At 46.8% G+C, this 20,666-nt stretch overlaps 1 protein-coding gene across 1 annotated transcript in view; it reads left to right on the forward strand.

The window, feature by feature from the left end:
• The first annotated feature begins 6 nt into the window (after nt 1-6).
• Nucleotides 7-20,666, forward strand: part of PARP1 (poly(ADP-ribose) polymerase 1) — a 30,717-nt gene continuing 10,057 nt past the window's right edge. Inside the window, exons 1-13 of the mRNA XM_039717081.1 lie at nt 7-160; nt 3,450-3,612; nt 4,124-4,242; nt 4,975-5,189; nt 10,454-10,550; nt 11,975-12,091; nt 13,714-13,890; nt 14,310-14,451; nt 15,963-16,103; nt 16,815-17,057; nt 18,031-18,099; nt 19,037-19,169; nt 20,354-20,549. Coding sequence (XP_039573015.1) covers nt 41-160; nt 3,450-3,612; nt 4,124-4,242; nt 4,975-5,189; nt 10,454-10,550; nt 11,975-12,091; nt 13,714-13,890; nt 14,310-14,451; nt 15,963-16,103; nt 16,815-17,057; nt 18,031-18,099; nt 19,037-19,169; nt 20,354-20,549 — 1,932 coding nt within the window. The 5' untranslated portion in view covers nt 7-40. The remainder of the gene's footprint in view (nt 161-3,449; nt 3,613-4,123; nt 4,243-4,974; nt 5,190-10,453; nt 10,551-11,974; nt 12,092-13,713; nt 13,891-14,309; nt 14,452-15,962; nt 16,104-16,814; nt 17,058-18,030; nt 18,100-19,036; nt 19,170-20,353; nt 20,550-20,666) is intronic.

The following is a 20,666-nucleotide window of genomic DNA, read 5'->3' on the forward strand; positions in this document are numbered from 1 at the left end:
GCGGGGCGGGGGCGCGGCGGCGGGCGCGGGAGCGGCGGCGATGGCGGAGCCGGCGGAGAAGCTGTACCGGGCCGAGTACGCCAAGAGCGGCCGCGCCTCCTGCAAGAAGTGCGGCGAGAGCATCGCCAAGGACTCGCTGCGCCTGGCGCTCATGGTGCAGGTACCGCGTGGCGGGGCCGCCGCGGGCGGGGGGCGGGCTGATGCGGCCGCTCCGCTCGGTGCCGGGCCGGGAATCCCCGCTCGGTGAGCGCTTCGCACGCGAGGCAGAGGAACTGCGGCCCGCAAGCTGCGAGGGGCAGCCCGGGTGAGGTGGGCCCGGGTGGTCCCGGCGGGCTGGCTGGCACATGGCGGGCGGAACAGCTGAGCCGCACTTGGCGGACGGGCTGCGGAGGCACGGCGTGCTCCGCGCCGCCCTCACGCTGTTATCTGTGCCTTTTGGGGAAGAGAGCGCTCGGCTGGCTTTTGGAAGGAAGGGAAGAGCCCCGTGGTGTGTTGGGGGCTGGGAGCTGTGCGCGGAGCCGGCATCCCTGCCCGCTGCGGGAGGATGCGGAGGGAATCGCCGCTGTGCTGCGAGCGGGCACTGTCCCCAGGGGCTGCAGCAGGGCTGGGGCGGGCTGGCTTCGGGGTGTTGCTGTGAAAGGTGAGCAGAGGCTTACGTGTGGGTCTGCGGAAGGCGAGCAAGGACGTGGCAGCGCAAAACCCTACGGAGGGATGGAGGAGGGGATGGGTGCTGTGGCTCCCGGCCGCCCGAGGAGCGGGGCTGAAGGACGTGGATGGCTTGTGCCCCTGGCTGCCGGGCAGGGCTGGCAGGCCTGCCGGGCTTGGAGGCAAAGCTGCTGTCCCGGAGGGGAAACACCTGCCTGTGCCTTTGTTCCCCAGGGCCTCCTCGCCCTGGGAAGGTGCGGGACCGTGCGGTGCCGGGCTGCAGCCTTTGCTCGCACGTGTTCCTGCCGCCTCTCCTTTTGTCTCGCCCGCTGCCCTCAACCGCTCGCTGCTGCTCCTCGGCTTCCTCACGTTTGTTTCCTCACGTTTGTTACCCCTTCCTGTCTTGCCCAGCAGCTGGGGCTGGTGCGGGGTGGGTTGCCCTTCATCAGTACCGGGGGCAGGAGTTGTGTTCTGGTTCGCTAGGGTTTGGTTTATAGAGTGGCTCCTGGGACCGTGACATTCCTCGCAGAGCCACTGCCTTTCATTGCCAGACATCTCCCCAAAACTGCTGGTCTTACACCAAACACTTGTATTTTTATTTATTTTTCCCACAACCTCTTGAATTTGCTTGCTCTTTCCTCTGCCCTCTGCTAGTATTTGTAACAGCAGAGCACACCGTGCTTCTGAGCATCTTGCTGCAAATGCATTAATTTCACCAGAGCATGCGGGTCCCTTGCTTTTTCCTGGGGAAATCCCCTGCAGAGCAGCCTCTGTGCCAGCGGCAGTGCATGGAGCTCTTCTGCAAACTGTGCTGAAGAAATTAAAGAGACATACAGACCATGGCTGCAGTTGTGTCTGCCATAACCTCCCTTTTGTTTTGGTTCCTCAAGTGAAGGGCTCTGAATGACAGTGGGGTTCTGTGTCCTAGGCACCCAGGCCCTGCAGGACCAGCACAGCTTTGTCTTTTGCCTCCAGCTGGAACTGAGCGGTTTCTGTTATCTGAACGTGCACTGTGAAAGTGAATCGGTCTCTTTTTTCCTTAGTTTGTTTAGGAAATTATGGTCTAGCGATAGGTGAGCTGAGAGAAGTTGTGTAAACAAGGCCCAGCTTGCCTAGAGGTTTCATTTTCCACACAGAGAAGAGTCTGAAACTCCATGTTGAGGAGATTACTCACTGCTTGTATGGTTGTCTTAAAGATTGAGCCAGCTCTGCTCTCTTTTGTACCCCCCTTTGAGTGCCTTGTGCCCTCAAAGCCTTTGTGTTGGGACAGCCTCGAGCCCTCCTGCACAGCTCTAGACACAAGCCCAGAGTCCACGTTGCAGTGCCAAAATTGCATGTGACTTGCAGACACATTGAGAGCAACTGCAGGGTGGCTGCTGTGATGCTGTGAGGGTAGCTGGGTATGCAGTCCTGGCTTGTGGGAAGAGCCCATCTGGAAATAAAAATGTCCTCTTACAGTTTGGGTAGGTGGTTGGCTGTAGTTTGGGCTCTCAGATCTCCTGGTTCCATGCTGTGGTTTTCGAAGCCCTTTCCTTTTCCTTCCTGCTCATTCACAAAGCTCTGCTGTTGGTTTTGGCTTGTTTTTAACTCCCTCCTGTTAGTGAGTGACACATGGAAGACTTTCCTAGGTCATTAGTTCTGTATCATCAGTAATTATAATTACACAGCACTGAGTATTATTAGTACAGCAGCTGTTTGTGTTATTTGGAGCCAAACCACTGTGAGGTTATTTTGCCTGGGGGGTAACTGGAGTGATGCCAGGACGGTACCTACTGTGTCTGAGTTTTAAACAAGTGTGGTACTTGCAAAACAAGTGTTTGGTGTGGGGCAGGGCACTCTGGAGCTGCACTTCAGGGAGGACTTGAGTGATGCTTCTGTCCCGATCACAGGATCGTGGAATAGTTTGGTCTGACAGGGGCCCTGAAGATAATCTAGTTCCAATCCCCTGCAGTGGACAGGGATGCCCCCCACTACATCAGGTTCTTCAGAGCCCCATCCAACCTGGCCTTGAGCATTTCCAGGGATGGGGCATCCACAGCTTCTCTGGGCAGCCTTTCCCAATGCCACACCACCTTATCACTACAAGTCTTTGTGAAAACTCCCTCTCCAGCGTTCTTGTAGGCCCACTTCAGCTATTGGAAAGTGCTGTAAGATAGCCCTGGAGCCTTCTGCAGGCTGAACTACCCAAACTCTCTCAGCCTGTCTCCACAGGAGCGGTTCTTCAACCCTCTGATCATCTTTGTGGCCTGCTGTCAGCTTCTGATGCAGAACTTTAACTGGGCTCTGGTGTTTCCATTGAATTTGTCTCTACCTCCTGCAGGCCATTCAGGAGTTTCCTCAGGCCACAATCCTTGGAGCTGCCCTCGTTATCTTGTGCCTGCCATGGGTTCTGCAGTATACAGACTGTTTACTTGAGAAGGGGCTCTCAAAGGGAGTGAGGTCAGCAGCCTTTTGTGCTGCACAGTCTCACAGGGGCTGGTGCAGCCATCCTAAGGTTGGGACTTGTTTTTTCTTTCAGTAAAACAGATGGGCTGAGCAGCAGGGTGATGAACTAGTTAAGCTAGCTAAATGCTCCTTCCATGTCTTTCCACTTTGGGAACATCTCCCAGCAGCTTGTCTGTCTTATTAGATTTTCTTCTTAGACTTTGTCCTAAATAGTATTCAGCTCTTGATTTGAAGAAAAATAAAAAGAAGAAATTGCATTTGTTTACCCAGGTACTCCTTTTTATTTTGGGCTTTGTTTTGTTTTTCCCCTTGATTCTGCTTGAATTGTTTCACCTTGGCCTGATGTGCTTTTTTGCTAGTCACCCATGTTTGATGGCAAAGTCCCTCACTGGCACCACTACAGCTGCTTCTGGAAGCGGGCTCGAATTGTGTCCCACGCAGACATTGACGGCTTCCCCGAGCTTCGGTGGGAAGATCAGGAGAAAATCAAGAAAGCCATTGAAACTGGAGGCCCTGGAGGAGGTAGGCAGAAGCCTCATGGTGTTTGGAGGTTCATCTGGAGCCGTGCTCTCTTTTGTTGTGCTGTTATTATGGTGATTTGATGGCCACGTCGCTTCAGCAAGTGATATCAGAAGAATTGCTGATGTCTCCACACTCCAGGGCTGGGATGCTGACAGTATCATCCAGCGTGTTAAATCAGTGAGGAGAAAAAGCCAAGTCAGTTGGCAGATACCTTGAAAAACATTTCTTGTTATCATGATTGGTGTATTTAATTTTCAGTTCTTTAATGTTAACAGATGCTGTTGTACTCTTGTTTTCTCAATGGTACCTTCAGTTCAGTGCATGGTTATGGTGGCTCTGTGGTGCTTTTGAGCATGGATTGCTTGTCTTGCTCTCTGTTTAAATTCTGGACAAATGAGTGGCTGGAACCCAAGAGGTTTATTAATGCAGACTGCTAACAATCTGGGACAGAGAATAAGAAAATAAGGGAATGCATATTAAAGCTGAATTCTGTATTTGCTTTGTTCTCCAGGAAAAGGAGGGGAACAGGAAGGAGGTGGTAAAGCTGAGAAGAGCCTAAATGACTTCGCTGCAGAATATGCCAAGTCTAACAGAAGCACTTGCAAAGGCTGTGAGCAGAAAATAGAAAAGGTAAAAAAGTTCTCCATCTCATCTTTTCTCTCACCAGTTTTAATTCAAACAGTGGCTTTTATAATTGCTTCCTGTCTGTCCTGCATATGGAAAGCACTTGCAGAGCTGCATTTCTATGTGTGAGCAGCAGCTGTGTCCTGGACAGCTGACAGTAAAGGCATCTCTCAGGTATGGTAGCCTGAGCTTCAAGCCTGGTGATCCCTCCTTTCACTTGGGTCTTAGAGCAGGCTGGGAATGCGGCTCACCAACATTTTGATGGCAAGAGAGCCACCACTAACTGCAGCTTTTCCTGCTTGTTTGCACTGCAAACCATCTGCTTTTTGGACATCTGAAAAGTAATTTGCAGTAAAACAGGATAAGATCATGATAGCATTGATGTTTGAGTGATAGGGACATAAAGTTAATTTTGACATGTGCCTTTATGAGGCTTGTTCATGTGAGTTTTACTTGGTAAGCTTACTGGAAGTTGGAATAAAGACAACAGGCGTACCTAGTTTGAGTGAATTTTGAACAGAAAACTGCCTTAAAAGGTGGCTTTTTCAACCTAGCAAGAGTACTTGAAAATGGTAGAGAAATGTAGTGAAAGGGTTTGAACAAAAGTTGCAGACTTTGATAGCGGAATTGTTTCTGCTTTACAGGTTTTTAGGAAGCATCATGTTGGTAACTCGTTAACATCCTGCTCCTTCCAGAATGGCCTAACAGTTGCTCTTGTGTCACGTCCATCTCCCTCAGGGCCAGATCCGTATTTCCAAGAAGATGGTGCATCCTGAGAAGCCGCAGCTGGGGATGATCGATAACTGGTACCACCCGGAGTGCTTCGTGAGCCGCCGAGCTGAGCTGGGCTTCCTCCCGGCCTACGGAGCCACCCAGCTCCTGGGCTTCAGCATCCTGAAAGCTGAAGATAAAGAAACTCTGAAGAAGCAGCTCCCAGCTACCAAGAGTGAAGGGTAGGTGGTTAGTGTAAGAAATGGTGTTTCTGGAGGAGCTGTTGCCTTTAAATACATCATGATAAATGTTGTGGGATGCTGTTGTCTGTGTTAGAACAATACTGGTCATAGGAAGGTTTGGTCCTTCCTGTGACCTCAGGCAGGTGACAGCAGACATTCCCTGTCCCTGGGAACCTGCAGTCCAGTTGCCTCCTGTGACTGCCTTGAGGAAATGCAGAGACCTGCAGCTGTGACTTGGAGAGCTGATTCAGGGCTTTCAACCATAAGATAATGCTTGTGCAGTACAAATGGATACTGGGCTCTGTGTCTCCTTGTGTGATACTGTTAATCAGCAATGGTTTCTCTGCTCAAACCTCTTGTTAGAGAATTGATTTGACATCTTTTATCTATGAGCTGCTGAACTGTGACAGGCACTGAATCTGATAATGGTGTTTATTGGCCATGTAGTGCTTACACTTGGATGCTTTTTGCTGAATCTTTTATAGTATGTCCGAAATTCCATCGCCTTGCATTGAGATTTTCAGTGGAGGCACTTGACAGAACTTGTACTGACAGAGAAGTGTTTCCAGGTGACTTGCTAGCTTTGTGAATCTTTCTTTTTTTAATGAAGGCTTTTGTTACTTGTTCTTCAAATGACTTTGCCTGGAGTAATGCTTCATACCACAAACCAGTGTTGTATTGTCTCCGTGGAGGAAGGAACATTAGGTATTTCTGGGTCCTACAAATAAGAATGATCTTGTCATTGGAAAACATTAGGCTTCTCTGTGTACGTTTTAAACTGAATTCAACTTTGCTTTTGCAAAGATTTACCCTGAAAATGTCCAGCGAGGCTGATGTCTGTTCTGAGAAGCTATGGCCATGTCACAGCTGTGCAGTCTTTGTCAGTATTGGTCCTTCAGGTATGCAGCTGACGTGTGTGGTGTGCAGTTCCCTGGCAAGCCACTGCTCCAGAAGCATTTGGCAGTGGTGTGGGTGCTGTGGGGAGAGTCCTGCAGCACCCCAGGATGGGGGCTATGGCCAGAGCCCTGTCAGGTTCTGTTCTGTTCACCTCGCTCTGCTGAGCTGGCAGAGACCAAGAGGAGATGTGTGCATCTGTTGGGCAGCCTGCTGTCTTTCCATGCAGGGATTTTACCTCTGTGTGCATTGCTTAGTGCAAGCAGAAGTGCAGTATTTTAATGCACTTACAGGTTTTCAAGTAGTCCTTTGCTTTTTGTGTTGAGATGTGAATTCTGCTTTGTCCTAGAACAGTGAGTTTAACAGGGTTATTTGTAGTTTTCTCCCATGTCCTCAGCTAAGCTCTAGAGATTTGACTGTGTAAGTGCTTCTCTTGTCTGCCCTGACTCTGCTTTTCTGGGCCACTTCTGGGATGCTATGCAAAATATGAAGGCTTTGTCAAGAAAGGCCACAAAGTAGTTTGCCAAGTTGCTGCGTAAATAAAAGCCTAGAATTGCAGTGGAGAAAAGCTTGCACTGGTGATGGAGGGTAACGTGAACCAGGACCTCATGCCAGAAAAGCAGCAGGATGTCTCATCTTTCCTGCTTTCTAAGCACTTCCTGAACAAGCCCTTCAGCCTTCAGGTTGCTGGCTGGCTCTTATGCTCCAATACCTTCTGCTCTTTGGGCTGTGCTTGAGCCAAGGGTGGTAAGGGTCAGTTGGAAAAATCGTTGCCTGTCAAACAAATGGAATGGGTGAGAGTGTAAATAAACAGCATGAGTGGAGGAGTGTGGTGTGCTAACTATCTGGTGGTTTTGCTGCCAGGAAAGCACAGGAGTTATGAAGAAGCCAAAGGAAGAACACTGCAGAAACCTGAATGAGATGCAGTTACCTTGGATAAGTCACCTTGTGAATTTGATCAGATAACAGAAATTAACAACAGAAATTACAGGCTCTTGCAGAAATTATATTAAAGTGTCTGTTGCAAGTGAGATTCTCAAAATTATCTTTAAAGATATTTCTAAATAGACTGCATTTGAATTGTATCTTGACTCAGAAGTCTGTGCAATTCAGATGTGATACATCCAAATTCAGGTGCTGCTATTGCATGTCCAGCCCATACATTGAGGAGGACCTCAGACTTGGAGACTGCCCTGTCAGCCCTTTGTGTAAAAGTGACATTGAAATGTGCCTCTTTCAGATGAGAGAGGTGAGGTGTGGAGCAGGGCTACCCAGAATAAGTTAAAAAATCCTTTCCTTGTGAAGAACAAATATGGGAGGATTTACTGCAAGGATCCTGGCTCCTTTCCTCAGCCAGATCTGGGTGAGACATGCAACCCTCCCTTGGGCTATGGGCTGTCCTGCCTAAGCACTAACACTTTGCAGACCTGGAAAAGGAGGATCTTGTGTCCTTGCCTGCACCTTCTCTGAGGAAAGAATGCCTGTGTGCTGTTGTAGGAAATGCAGTAGCAGCTTGTGAGCTCCTTTTGACAGTATTTCTTTGGTAGTGTGTGTTTGTCCTCCTGCTCTGAGCTGTAATACTTCCTGTATTTTCTGCCTCACTTGTTTAGATAGAATTGCTGCCCAGGTCAGGAGTAAAGTGTCACTCTGGAGATGTCATGCAGCACTGGATTAGCTGCAGAGGTGACCTGAGGCAAATGCTAAGTACTCAGGTCACCAACAGTCTGGCAGTGCTTTACAGAGAGGAGGTGAAAAAAGGGGTTCTTGTTCCTCCCTCCTGGGCTGCTGCTTTATCCAGGGTTGTTGTGACTGTCCTTTCCACCTTTTCATTGTAGGGAGGGGAAGAGGCCAGTGTGAAAAATAGAGTAGATGGTCAGGAAGGGCCAGGCCACAGTGGGGCAGCTCACTTACCTCTTCATCTCCTCTGAAGTTGGAGTAAATCTTGTGTGGCCTCCATGAAGGTGAGAAGTGGTTTGCATTGCCTGGGAAATACCAGTCCTTCCAGGCAAGCTATTGGGCTGTACCTGTCAGAGATGGAAGGCTGTCCCTTCCCCAGCAGGACAAAGGGTGTACACAGTAGCACCCCACTGCTGTGGGCAGCACAGGGTGGATGGAAGATCATTGTGTGTCTGTTCTTGTGTCGGTGAGTTTACAGATTGCTCTAAAATGTGCTGCTTTGGGAAGCTGCAAGATGAAGTCAGCTTTGCCATTCCCTTCTCCAGGCTATATAAAATGATTGGTGTTTGCTTTAGCCTTGGGCACAAAAGAGAAGGTGGTGACCCACAGCTTTATGCCTTCCTGCAGTTGGGATGATCCTTCCCACTCCATGGTTTGTTCCAGTGGCTGGAGCAGGTACTGTAACCACTCTGTACAGCAACTGCTGTCCCCTTGACTGTGAGGAGAAGCTGCCAAAAGAGTGAGTTGCTGATGGAATTTGGATGCATTCCCTGGGTCACGGGGTCTCTCAGCAGTGATCCTTCCAGCGGCTGCTGTGCTGGATTGGCTCCCTTGGGAGACAAGTTACACTGTGGGAGGGAGTGCTGGCTTGATGGAGGCATCCTGACTGGGTATCAGCAGGCACTGCACATACCCAGTGCTCACCCCTCCTGAGCACTGACATCATTAATCCCTGGTTTGGGAAGGTGCAGCAGCACGCTTTGCACTCAGGCTGGTAAGTTTTTCACAGATTCTGTTGTGTACCCCTGACTCTGTTAAAGCTTAGGGAAGTCATTGTCCTCTTGATAGGGCTCAGTGAATGCTCTGGTCTTGCTCCCAGTAGGGACTGCAGCCAAGGAGGAGAGAGGACTTGCTTGGCTTGGGGACTTTTGGAGGCACTGCTGTCTGTGCTGGAGGCAGTCCTGCCACACTGGTTGCTGCTTGCCTGATTCAGAACACAGGGTGAAGTTTTTCTCAAGCAGTTACTGGCAGCACAGTGGAGCTGTTTGTCCCCACCAAGAGGCAGGGAGATGTACAGCATAGCCCCTGCTCACTGATGGCCCCTGGCAGGGGCACAGCTGGAAAATGAGATCTTCTGCCAAACCAGTCCTTCAGTGCTCTGAACTGTGGTTTGGTCAGAGGGGCTAATGGTGGGCCGTTGTGGCCACTGCAAATAAAGTGAGCACTTAGCACAATTTTAGGGCCAGGCAAGTTACTGGAAAGTGCAGGTCTCATGCAGGAGTCTCTGGGAGGAGAATACCTCCTGACATTCTTAGTCTTAATGGGAGCAAAGTCCTGGAAAGAGCTGTTCAAAATTGTAAGTAGGAGAGCAATCAGAAATGTTGACTTCATGACTTAACCTCAGACACAGCTTAGAAAGTTGAGAGAGGTTTTCTTTAAAAGAGAGCTGGCTGATGTTTCACAACAGAAAGCATCTCTGTCAGAATGGAGTGTGTGATCCAAGCTGTGTTCATGCTCTGCCTCGAGTTGCAGGCCTGGCCTGTCTCAGCTGGGATAGAATTTCCCTTGGCGTCCTCACAAGGAGAACGCAAGCTCCAGGCAGACAAAGGGGATGGCATGACTCTGGGAACATAAATGATCTTCTTCTGAGGTCCCTTGTCACTCTGAAGTCTGCCAAAATCCCCCAGTTTTCATTTGACTTTATTTTTCTGTCTTTCTGGAGCAGTGTTTTGTGTAACTTCTCCCTTCAGCTCTAAGGCCTAACAAATAGCAATAAATTTCCACACATGCAACTCCCAACAGTGCATCACAAAACCACTGTGAGCCTGGAAGCATTTTCCAATGCTTGCACCTGAAACTTGTGCAACAATGCTTGCACTGAAAATTTCCAGAAACTTGCACCTGTTTGGTTTCAGAGGCTTGATTTAATTCCAGCCTGAAGAGAAACTAGGTGGGAAATACCTAGTTTCCCAGTGTGTTAACTCATTAAATTGCTGTGTTTGCTCTCCTGTATTTCAGTATAGACTGCCTAAGCTGATCAAGCTGTTGATTCAGCTGAAAGACACTGTGGTCTTTTAACCTGCATTGCTACACCTCCCCAAATTTGGAGAGCTGTTCAGTGATCCTTAGGTATGCTTTTGGTGTATAGATGAATAGAAATGAATATAGATATAGAAGGATATGCCTGAGAATGTTGCAGTCTTTCACGTGCTCTTCTCCCACACCACACAGTTACCCATGGAAAACCTCTAAGTGTGCCTGACCTGATTGAGGCAGCTCACATTGCAGAGACAAGTGCAGGTCTGTAATCTAGCACTGAGGAATTTCAAAAATGGATTTGCCTGCCAAAACTGAGGATATTCAAGCCTGTGCAGATATCGGCAGTCAGTAATCTGAGCTCTGGTAACTGCTGGACAGCATTTCAACAACTTCCTTTCATGTGTGTGTGGTTTTGTTTTGTTTTTCTCTATTAGAAAGAGAAAAGGAGAAGAGGTAGATGGAAACGCAACTGCAAAAAAGAAGCAGAAAAAAGAAAAAGAGAAAGACTCAAAGCAGCAGAAACAGCTGAAGGTGAGTTTTAGCTGCAGACAGCCTAAGAACTGCTTGGTGGGAAGAGTGCAGTGACAGGCACTAAGTGAAAAGCCTCTAGAGAAGGCAGTACCTTGTACCCAGAGAGAGCAGTGGCAGCACAGACCATCCTTGTGTCCTGGCACAGGAGGTGCCCTGTCACTGAGGCTTTGCTGAAGGAATTCAATTCACCCTGCCCCTTTCTCTCGAAAGACAGGAAGGATGTTCTCTAGGACTTGGGCTTATTGGATTTAAAGAGATTAGATTACATGACTTTTTTTTGAGAGGCTAGTTCTTTGCTCCTTCTTGTATCATCTGGCTGTGGTGGCTGGAGTTTGGTGCTTGAGCACTATTGCAGAAAAGCTTGGAAAACAATAAATATCTCTTTGTAAAAATTAAACAGCGATAAAGTGTGCGACTAGATTAAAGAAAAACTACATCTTTTTCACCCTCTGGGGAGATGTGTTTGTTCAGTTCTTGAGTACAAATTGTGAGAGATCACAGCTTTCTACCTGTCACTTTTTAGAATATTGTGGGAAGAATCCCCAGTAGAGCTTCAGGAATTTTTATTTATTAAAAGTTCTCAAGAAAAAAAACCTAACAAGCTGTCTTTGCTACAACTGAGGTCTTAATGGAGCTGTAGAAAAATGCTGGCTCTGGCTTTGTGCAAAAGTTTTCTTTTTTGTTGTGTGGCAGCACCATAACTTTCAAAAAAGATATTTTTAAGGTTTTGCTGCTGCAGTGCAGATGTTTAGGACAAATGGAGGCACTTTGTGGATCAGGGTTAAGTTTGGGTTCACTTTTTTTAACAGCATTTCATTAAGCATGATCATTGACACTGAAAATTACACCACTTAACCCAGTAAAACACTTCTTCTAGGGCAGACTACATTTTTCACTGTAGCCAGTGGATAACATTCAGAAACTATCTGAGATATTTTAGGATGCTTCTTTGCTTCCCAACCCTTCCAAGTTCTGTAGAAAATCCCAAAAGAATATGCATGCTCCTCCACACTGCTGCAGGTGTCTTATCAGGTAGAAATTCCTCTAGTGCTTGGTTATCTTAAAAAAAGAACAGTGGCAATTAGCATTTGTGATTTTTTTTTTTTTCTGGAAGGCTCAAATGCAGCTACATCCCCACTGTTCTCAGTGTCAGCTAGGTAGGTGAAATTTGCAAAGAATGTTGAGATTTTCTAAGTAAGGGCACTGACATTTGGAGGATGTGACTTCAAGGGTCTGTTTTAGGTGTTTGGTAGAAGGTGTGACTACCGTTTGGTAAAGTTACTGGTTCTTGAAGCTCTTAATTTCACAATCTGTGTGTGAGATAACATGGACTTGCTAAAACCTTGTGTCCATACTGCAGTTTGAGGAGTGTTCTTGGCTACTTGTAATTGATTGCTTTCTAAGCTGCTGGGTTTTGTCAACAGGAGCAGACGGAGCTGATCTGGGGCATCAAGGATGAGCTGAGGAAGGTCTGCTCCACCAATGACCTGAAGGAGCTGCTGATTGCCAACAAGCAGGAGGTCCCCTCAGGGGAGAATGCCGTGAGTTTGGCTGTAGTTGCTCTGTGTTGGGGGGTGTCTTGGAATTGACCCAATATTTCTGGAAGTTCCACAAGTCTGAAGAATGTTCCTAACGTAACACTTAAGAAAGAAATTTGGTGCAAAGCCCAGTCCTTCTGTCCCAGGACTCTGGTATTGCTATTACGGTCTTGGAATTGGTGAAGCTGACCTGACCCAATATTGCTGCAAGGTCCACAAGCCTGAAGAATGTTCCTAACCTAACACTTAAGAAAGAAATTTGGTGCAAAGCCCAGTCCTTCTGTCCCAGGACTCTGGTATTGCTATTACACTTGCTTGTGAAGGGTGGTGTGGTGGTGGGTGATGCTGAATTCAGCACCTTTGTCTTGGTGTAGTGCCTTTATTCTGCTATGCTCAAAGTGGTCCATGGTTTTTTTTGTTGGTGCTGGCTCTTTATGAGCAGGTTAGTTAAGCACTTCACATGGCCTCCCTCAACTGTTAAATTCTGCAAAATGAAGCAAAAATTGTACAAATTCCTGCCAGTTTCTTTTCTAAAAACAGTCCATTTTGGTCTATGTAATTTGTGAGAGTCTGCTCTCTTTCAGAGCCACATACTGCTTTAAGTATTTGTATTTATCAAGACTCTTTGTAAGGAGCGTGGGCTGGCATGTGGGAAGTGTCTAGACTCAAAATGGTCATGGAATACTCTTAGGCAGGAAAACCTGGACTTGTCTGAGCCTACATTCCCACCTACCTCCTCATGGGCTCAGATGCAGTAGCTTGTCTTCTCCCTGGCTGTTCTGGCATGGCAGCCTGCTCAGGTGCTGTGTGGTAGGTTTGTTCTCCTGGACCACAGGATTATAGAATGGGTTGGATTGGAAGGGACTCTAAAGATCATCTCTTTCCAACCCCCCTGCCATGGGCAGGGATGCCACCCCTCTAGATCAGGTTCCTCAAAGCACCATCCAACCCAGTCTTGAATGCTTCTAAGCATGGAGAATCCACAGCTCCCCTGGGCAACCCTTCCAGTGTCTCACCGTCCTCAGAGTAAAGAATTTATTCCTAATATCCAATCTAAACATACCTTCTTTCAGTTTAAAGCCATTGTCCTGTCACTACATGGCCTTGTAAAGTGCCTCACTGCTCTCTTGTAGACCCTGTTTAGGTTCTGGAAGGTTTTACAAGGAAACCTAGAGACCTTTTCTCCAGGCTGCACAATCCCATGTCTCAGCTTGTCTTCACAGCAGAGATGCTCAAACACTCTGGTCACTTTTGTGGCCCTCCTTTGGCCTCACTTCTGCAGGTCTGTGCCCTTGCTCTGGTGGGAGCCCCAGATCTGAGTGCAGCTCTTCAAGTGGGGTCTCTTGAGAGCAGAGCAGAGGGGGAGAATCCCCTCCCTCTTCCTGGAGAGGAGAGACTGAGCCAGGGGTGTGAGCAGGAGGAGCCTTGTGCCATGCCTCTGAGGCATCATATATCCATCAGTGCAGTGAGAGCCTTGGTTTATGTTCAGGGTGTGTGTGATGTGCTGGAAATGTCTGTGCCAGCAGCCTGGCAGTTGTGTTCTTGTGCAGCCCAGGGTTACACAGTGTGTGTGTGCTTCCAGCCTCCTTCTGCCATGACCTGCTCTGTGTCCTTTGTTGCTGTAGATCTTGGACAGAGTAGCAGATGGGATGGCCTTTGGAGCCCTGCTGCCCTGCGAGCAGTGCAAGGGGCAGTTTGTGTTCAAGAGTGACGCCTATTACTGTTCAGGGGACATCACTGCCTGGACCAAGTGCGTGGCTAAAACACAGACTCCCAACAGGAAGGACTGGGTGATCCCAAAGGTGAGTGTTTACTGCATCTGTGATCTTCTGAGCACATTTCTGAGCTGATTGAACAAGCAGCAATCAGTGCGGGATGCCAGAGAGCAGAGCGTGCTGCAGCACTGAGCAGCTGTGACAGCAGCAAGTCCTGTCACAGCCACATACCTCCAGGAGCCAGCAGTTAATGCATAAATAAATAATATTTTTCCAGTAATATTAAATTGAAAGTGATGTTGTTGATTTGATTTGAAACTCATAATTTACCCTCTTCCAGCTTTGTTTTCTCAGTCAGTAAAGTGGGGTTTTGTCCACCTTAGTGTGAATCAAAATAATTTCCAAGATGTGCAATAAATGCCAACACCTAGCTACTGTTCCATTTATCCTTTAAATCCTATAATATTGTTTGTTGGTTTTAAATTGTTTATGCTTCCATCCCACAGGAGTTCCGGGAAATTCCCTACCTGAAGAAATTTAAGTGTAAGAAGCAGGACAGGGTGTTCCCTCCAGATGCTGCAGCTGTGAACTCAGCACCTCCTCCCTCTGCATCTGCTCCTTTGTCAGAGACTGTGTCTGCACCCAGAGGTAAGTGTCTGGCTGGGCATGGATGGGTGCAGCTCAGGATGATGTTCAGGCTGGCATTCCCAGCCAGACAAACGTGCCACCCTGAACAGTCCCACTGTTCTCCTGCTCTGGAGCAGGCAGAGCTCTCCTGTTAAAAAAGTGTCTCATGTGCTTCATCTTCCCAGCACAGGTAGGCCCTGGCTGTCTGGGGTCATGGCTTGAGGTTCTGTTGTTTACTCACAGATGATTTTGAGTGTTTCTTGATTGTGAGAAAATGATGTGTATGCAGTGAATCAGAAGTGCAAAGGCTGATGTTGCAATGTAAAGGTCTCAGGGGAGACCTGTTTCAAAATGCCACCTCAGTTGGTTTCTTAGGGACCATCCAGGGATGTCCATAATGCCAGATATTCCACGTAAATTTAGGTTTTTAGGGCAAGAGGGTTTTTCAGGAGTTTGTTTTGTTTCTAAATAATCTACTGAGATTTGGCTTTACTGATCACTGACTCCCCTTATGCAAAATAGATGTGCTGTCTCCAGCTGGCAAAAGGTTGGACTTAAGAAACTCCCTGTAGGTTGCTGGAATGAGTTGCATGCTTTGGTGATAAACCCTGTCTGTTACGTACTATGCTGACATCTTTATTATTCAGCCTTTCTAGTTCTGGCCATAATTTTGGGTGCAGGGTGTTATTGTAACTTGGTTAAAAAGGTGGGATTAATTCTGCACAGTTAACTTCAGCCAGACCATGTTATTTTAGCAGTGAAGACAAAGTAACCCAGGTCTTGTTTCTGATCAGCCTCAGTGTCCCCTGAAGGTAAACTCAAAAGTTTGACCAGATTTAAAGCCAGGTTGCTTTGTTTGCTAACAACCGAGCTAATCTGAGTTGAGGGGAGAAGAGGAAGCACAACCCTCAGCTGGTCAATTAGAGTTGATAGCATTTATCTTACAGCAGTGCAAATATGCTCTTAGGCACTTGCCATGTCCTGGACCAGCCTGAATTGCAATGTTAACATGATGGTTACCAGTTTGCTCCTGACTGCTTATGAGGTTTGCATGGTAGAACCTTGTACTGTCTATGAGATTAAGACTGGTTGCTTGAGAGATAATTCTCTCTGCAGCCCCTTAAAAAAAGATTTCCTTTTGAAAAGGCAGGAGCTTTCATGTGACAGTGAATTTGTCCCATGCCATCCAGGAATCAAAAGAAAAGGGAAGCAGAGCACAGTCCCTAGTAGCACAGTGCTGAAAGAAGATTGATTCTTTTTACTTAACAAAACAAACCAAGAAAAGGGCAAATATGCCTACATACCATTTCCCTTGTCTTCCATCCCTTCTGTTTGTTGGCAGCTGCTGAGCTTTGTTCCCTTTCCTCTGGGAACTCCCTCCTGCTTGTTTGGCACAGGTCAGACCTGCTTGGCCCTCGTCTCCCTGCCAGCTGAGCTGATTGTGCAGAGAGGGGGGGATGCTGTCACTTTGTGCTTGCTGTTTGTCCAGGGACTCTGTGCCTGTGGCTAACATGTCATTCCCAAACCTTTAGACAAACCACTGACCAACATGAAGATCCTGGTTGTTGGGAAGCTGTCCAAGAACAAGGAGGAGGTGAAAAGCATTGTGGAGGACCTGGGAGGAAAGATGACCACAACAGCTAACAAGGCCACCCTGTGCATCAGCACCCAGAGTGAGCAGCCATGCTGTGGTTACTGGTAGCAGTGGGAACAGAGCTGAGCAGATTACAGAGGACACTTGTCCTCAGAGCTGTCTGGGGATCAGTGTTTGGATTAGGGGGAGTGTTTTGTGTGCACACATGGCCTGATATGCTTGGAACAGTAGACAGATGTGTGCTGTTTGAGTTTTGCTTACCCAGCAAGTTAACCTGGCAGGCTGTGCCTTAAGGCTCTCGTGGGTCAGTGGCAGCTGGGGTTTGTGTGCAGACCATGGTGGTGTGTAAGCACCTTTGTTGGGATGAGGGGTGCTGAGGGCTGTGTCCATGCTTGCCTTGGACTATCCCAGGGCTGACTGTGGGTGCCTGAGGGCACTTGTTTGCTCTGCTGGCAGCTTGGAGTCTGCTTTTGCTCTGTGTTGGAGCTGTGCAAACTGCTGAGGTGGGAGATCTGCTCCCATCCATCAGAAAGTCCAGCTCCAGCTGAGGTCTGGGAAGGGGAGAACTGGACCAGCCAGGTAGAACAGGAGTGTTCCTGCTCTAACCCAAGCTGTATCATTGAACATTGAAGGAGGAACTCGGCTCTCCAAAGAATGTGATAAATTTAAAACATAGTGGAATTGTGTTTTCACGAAGTGTTAGAGCCCTGAATCATGGCCAGAGGGAGAGGCTGAGGTCTAAAACCTCATGGATGCATTTTTTTCTCCTCTTCCTATCCTGCCTCTGCAGAGGATGTGGAGAAAATGAGCAAGAAGATGGAAGAAGTGAAGGAGGCCAAAGTCCGTGTGGTCTCAGAGGCATTTCTTCAGGATGTGAAATCTTCCAGCAAGGACTTCCAGGAGCTTGTCTCTCTCCATGCCCTTTCACCTTGGGGTGCAGAGGTGAAAATGGAGCATGAGGAAATGGCTGTGGATGGGAAGAGCAGCAAGCCCCCAAGTACAAAGAGTGCTGGGAAGGTCAAAGAAGAACAAGGTGAGGACCAAAGCAGTTGTTTCTGCACAGGCCTGTTCAGTACTGTGCATGCACAAAGCTAACCTGGGTATGGTCTGTCCTTACCCTTTCTTTGAATTTTCTGCCTTTTTTTTTTCCTCATGATAAGTTTATATAATGGACCTCAGGGCAACACTAGCTTTGAGTAAACATGAAACTGTCTTCTGAGCTGGCTTTTGTTTCTCTTACTTCAGTTTGCCCAGGCTCCCTACCATCAATCCAGTCTCTTCTTCATAAAACATCAGCTTCACTGCCAGTTTGGGTTAGTGTTGCAGCTCCTAGGACACCAAAATAACAGACACTACTCGAGGAGTGTTGGCAAGTGAGAAAATCCTGAGGTCCAGAGCACTGAGTCTCTATACTACTTGATTTAGAACATAAATATTTTTGTAGCAGTGTAAAAACATTGATGGCATTGCTCACCAGTGCCATAGAGAGCTTGCATTATTAACCCTGGATGGTGAACAAAACCATCACATTTGCTCACTTCTCTTCAAAACCTGTTCTTTGTGTCCTCCAAGTGGAGATTGGAGGACACAAAGATCTGGCATATAGTGGGGTGTGTTATTGCCAGACTGTCTCACCACAATAACATCCCCAGGGAATCCAAACACTCCCCATGTCCTGTGAGGTTTTTAAATCCCACTTCCACATTTGTGGTTGTGTTTATTTTCAGTGCAGGTAAAAAAATTACATGGTCTACCCCTTGGGGCCAGGAGAAGAAAAAAATAGGTAGAATCTGGGGAAATGTAATTTCTCATTTAGTTGGTGGGTTGGGGGCTGTGATTTGGCTGCTAGAGCTAGGTTAAAAAAAAGCCCCTGAAGTTGGTGTGCTCATATACTGGGAATCTGCTTCACCTTAGGATGATAATTATGCAAATCGAGAATTTTAAGGTGGATTCAAGTCAAACTGTGTTGCTCACCTAAGAAAAAAATTAACTGTCTTTCACTGCAGGACCTAGCAAGTCTGAAAAGAAAATGAAGTTAACAGTGAAGGGTGGAGCAGCAGTAGATCCTGATTCTGGTGAGTGATAAGAGTGCCTGTGCCTGCACCACCCACAGTCTTCATTCAGAATGCATGATGGTTTGCAAAAAGGTTTTTCTGTGAAGGGATGAGGGTTCCATAAAGAAGCATCAATTTTTAAACCTTTAACATTGCTATCAAAGGAAGCATATTGATTGACATCCAAGACTGAATATTCCAGGATTTTCTAGTGCAGCTTTCTTCAGGACCACTTAAGCTAAGGTGTGCACCTTGTTCAGCTTTAGGATCTCCTGTCAGTGGAGTGGGTAAAGGCCCAGCCAGCAGAGCACACAGGTTTAGCATAAGCAGCTACTGATGCTACTCTCCAAACCTGTGGTGCATGGATGTTCTGACAATTTGTACTGCATCCAAGGCCAGCCTTTGGTTTTCAGTCCATTTGCTAATGTGACACCTGCGGAGCTGCATTTCTCCTGAGGATTCCTTCAGCTGCTCACACAGAATTAGATCCTAGATTTTAGATCATCCTCTATCAAAGGTTACAGGTTTTTCCTCTAGTTAGGATACTAACTAGAGGATAAAAAGATAGGATAACTAGATACTAGATAATAACTAGTTTCTCCAGATACTGGGTGTTGTGATCCTGGGTTTATCTAAAGATGTATGCTCACAATTCATTAATTAATTCATTTAGGGTACTATCCTATGTAGATAGGATAACTAGATACCAGATAATAACTCTAGTTTCTCCAGATACTGGGTGTTGTGATCCTGGGTTTATCTAAAGATGTATGCTCACAATTCATTAATTAATTCATTATGCTCTAAGTAGTTTTGAATGAGCTGTATGGTCACTGTTTTTTGCAGTATTTCTGTTAAATCACACTGCTGCAGGAAACATTTGGATGAGTGCAAATGCAGGAAGGAGAGTTAAAACAGTAACCTCCTCCTCTGTGTTCTAATTTTTTCTTCTCTGCAGGTTTGGAGGATTCTGCTCATGTCTTTGAAAAAGGTGGGAAAATTTTCAGTGCAACCCTGGGACTAGTAGATATTGTGAAAGGAACAAATTCCTATTATAAGCTGCAGTTGCTGGAGGATGACAGAGAGAACAGGTGAGTTTAGTTTTCCCTTTAAATACTTCCGTTCACTTTTTACTAATAAATACTGGATTGTTGACACTCCAAAAGTGTAAGTAAGATGTCTCTGAGGAGATAACAGATTGGTATAGTTACTTGAAGGAAAAAACCACTACAACACAAATTAAAAAAAACCAAACAAAAACTAAAAGAACTCTTCCAAACAAGCCACTCATGGAGAAATATCTGCTCTGCATGGAGATATTCCTTGTGGGTGTTGACAAAACCCAAGGTGGGTTTTTTTCCCCATTTTCTCTAACTTAATTTTGTGTTCTGATCGCAGAGCTGTCACTTTGGGAAACCAAACCAGATTCTGGCTGTTCTACCACAGTGTTAGCCTGAATTGTGTGCCCTGAAGTGTAACAAAATGCATGAAATAGTCATGCAGTAGGAGCTGATCATGTGTTTGGCTTTCCAGTCTCATTGGGTATGTGGCAGAGCTGTTCAGTGGTTGCATTACTGATTAGATGAAGAGATTGAGAAGGTTCTTTAAAATAAAACTGCCCCTGCCAAACACATAAGTGTTTGTGTAAACAGAAATCCAGGGTTGCAATGACTGTGGTTCAGCTCCAGATTTATTGCACTTCATCATGTTTTTAATAGGCTTTTGTTCCTGTCTCATTTGTGTGAGGTTGTATCAAGTCTGGGATTCAGTATGTGGAGGGATTTCAGTGCCTGCATTTCATACCTGACACATTGGAAAGGTTGATTGATTGTATCCCCATAAATACTACAGAAGCTCACCCAAGGTGCTGTCAGCAGTATAAACAAATATTTGATGTACTTCTGGTTTCTCTAAAATACTGAACTCTGGGGCCTGGGGCTTAAAGATGCTTTGTCTTTGTTTTTCAAATATATGACCACAATAGTCTGAAGATTTGTATTTGTAAAACATGAAGACTGAAGAGATGTTAGCCTCTCTTTTCCTGCTGTGCACCCATTTATCCTCAGGGCTGTGGTTCTGGTGTGTTAACACTGGGCATTTTTTACACCAGTTCTTGGACATACAGTGATTCCTCTGTTGATTTTCCACAATGAAAAAATCATAGAAATTCTTTTCACACTCTCTCTGATGGAGAATGTGTTTCATAAAGTTAGTGGTATGCAAACAGCACTGGAGTGGCTGATGCCTGTTCTTTTGTCCCACTCCATCCCTCCAGGTACTGGGTGTTCCGATCCTGGGGCCGTGTGGGCACTGTGATTGGCAGTAACAAGCTGGAGCAGATGCCATCAAAAGAAGATGCCATTGAACACTTCCTGAATTTGTACGAAGAGAAAACTGGCAATTCTTGGCATTCAAAGAACTTCACTAAATATCCCAAAAAGTTCTACCCACTGGAAATAGATTATGGACAGGTAACCCTGAAAGGCCCCTGTCCCAGGTGGAGCCTTGCTGAGGTTCCCTGTGTCACTGTTCTGTTCTGTGCTTGCTCTTGGGTCACTTGCACTTAACAAACCAGGGGAGTTAAAATG

This window comes from Passer montanus, unplaced genomic scaffold, assembly GCF_014805655.1.
Source record: "Passer montanus isolate IOZ18808 unplaced genomic scaffold, ASM1480565v1 scaffold37, whole genome shotgun sequence".
Lineage (NCBI taxonomy): Eukaryota > Metazoa > Chordata > Aves > Passeriformes > Passeridae > Passer > Passer montanus.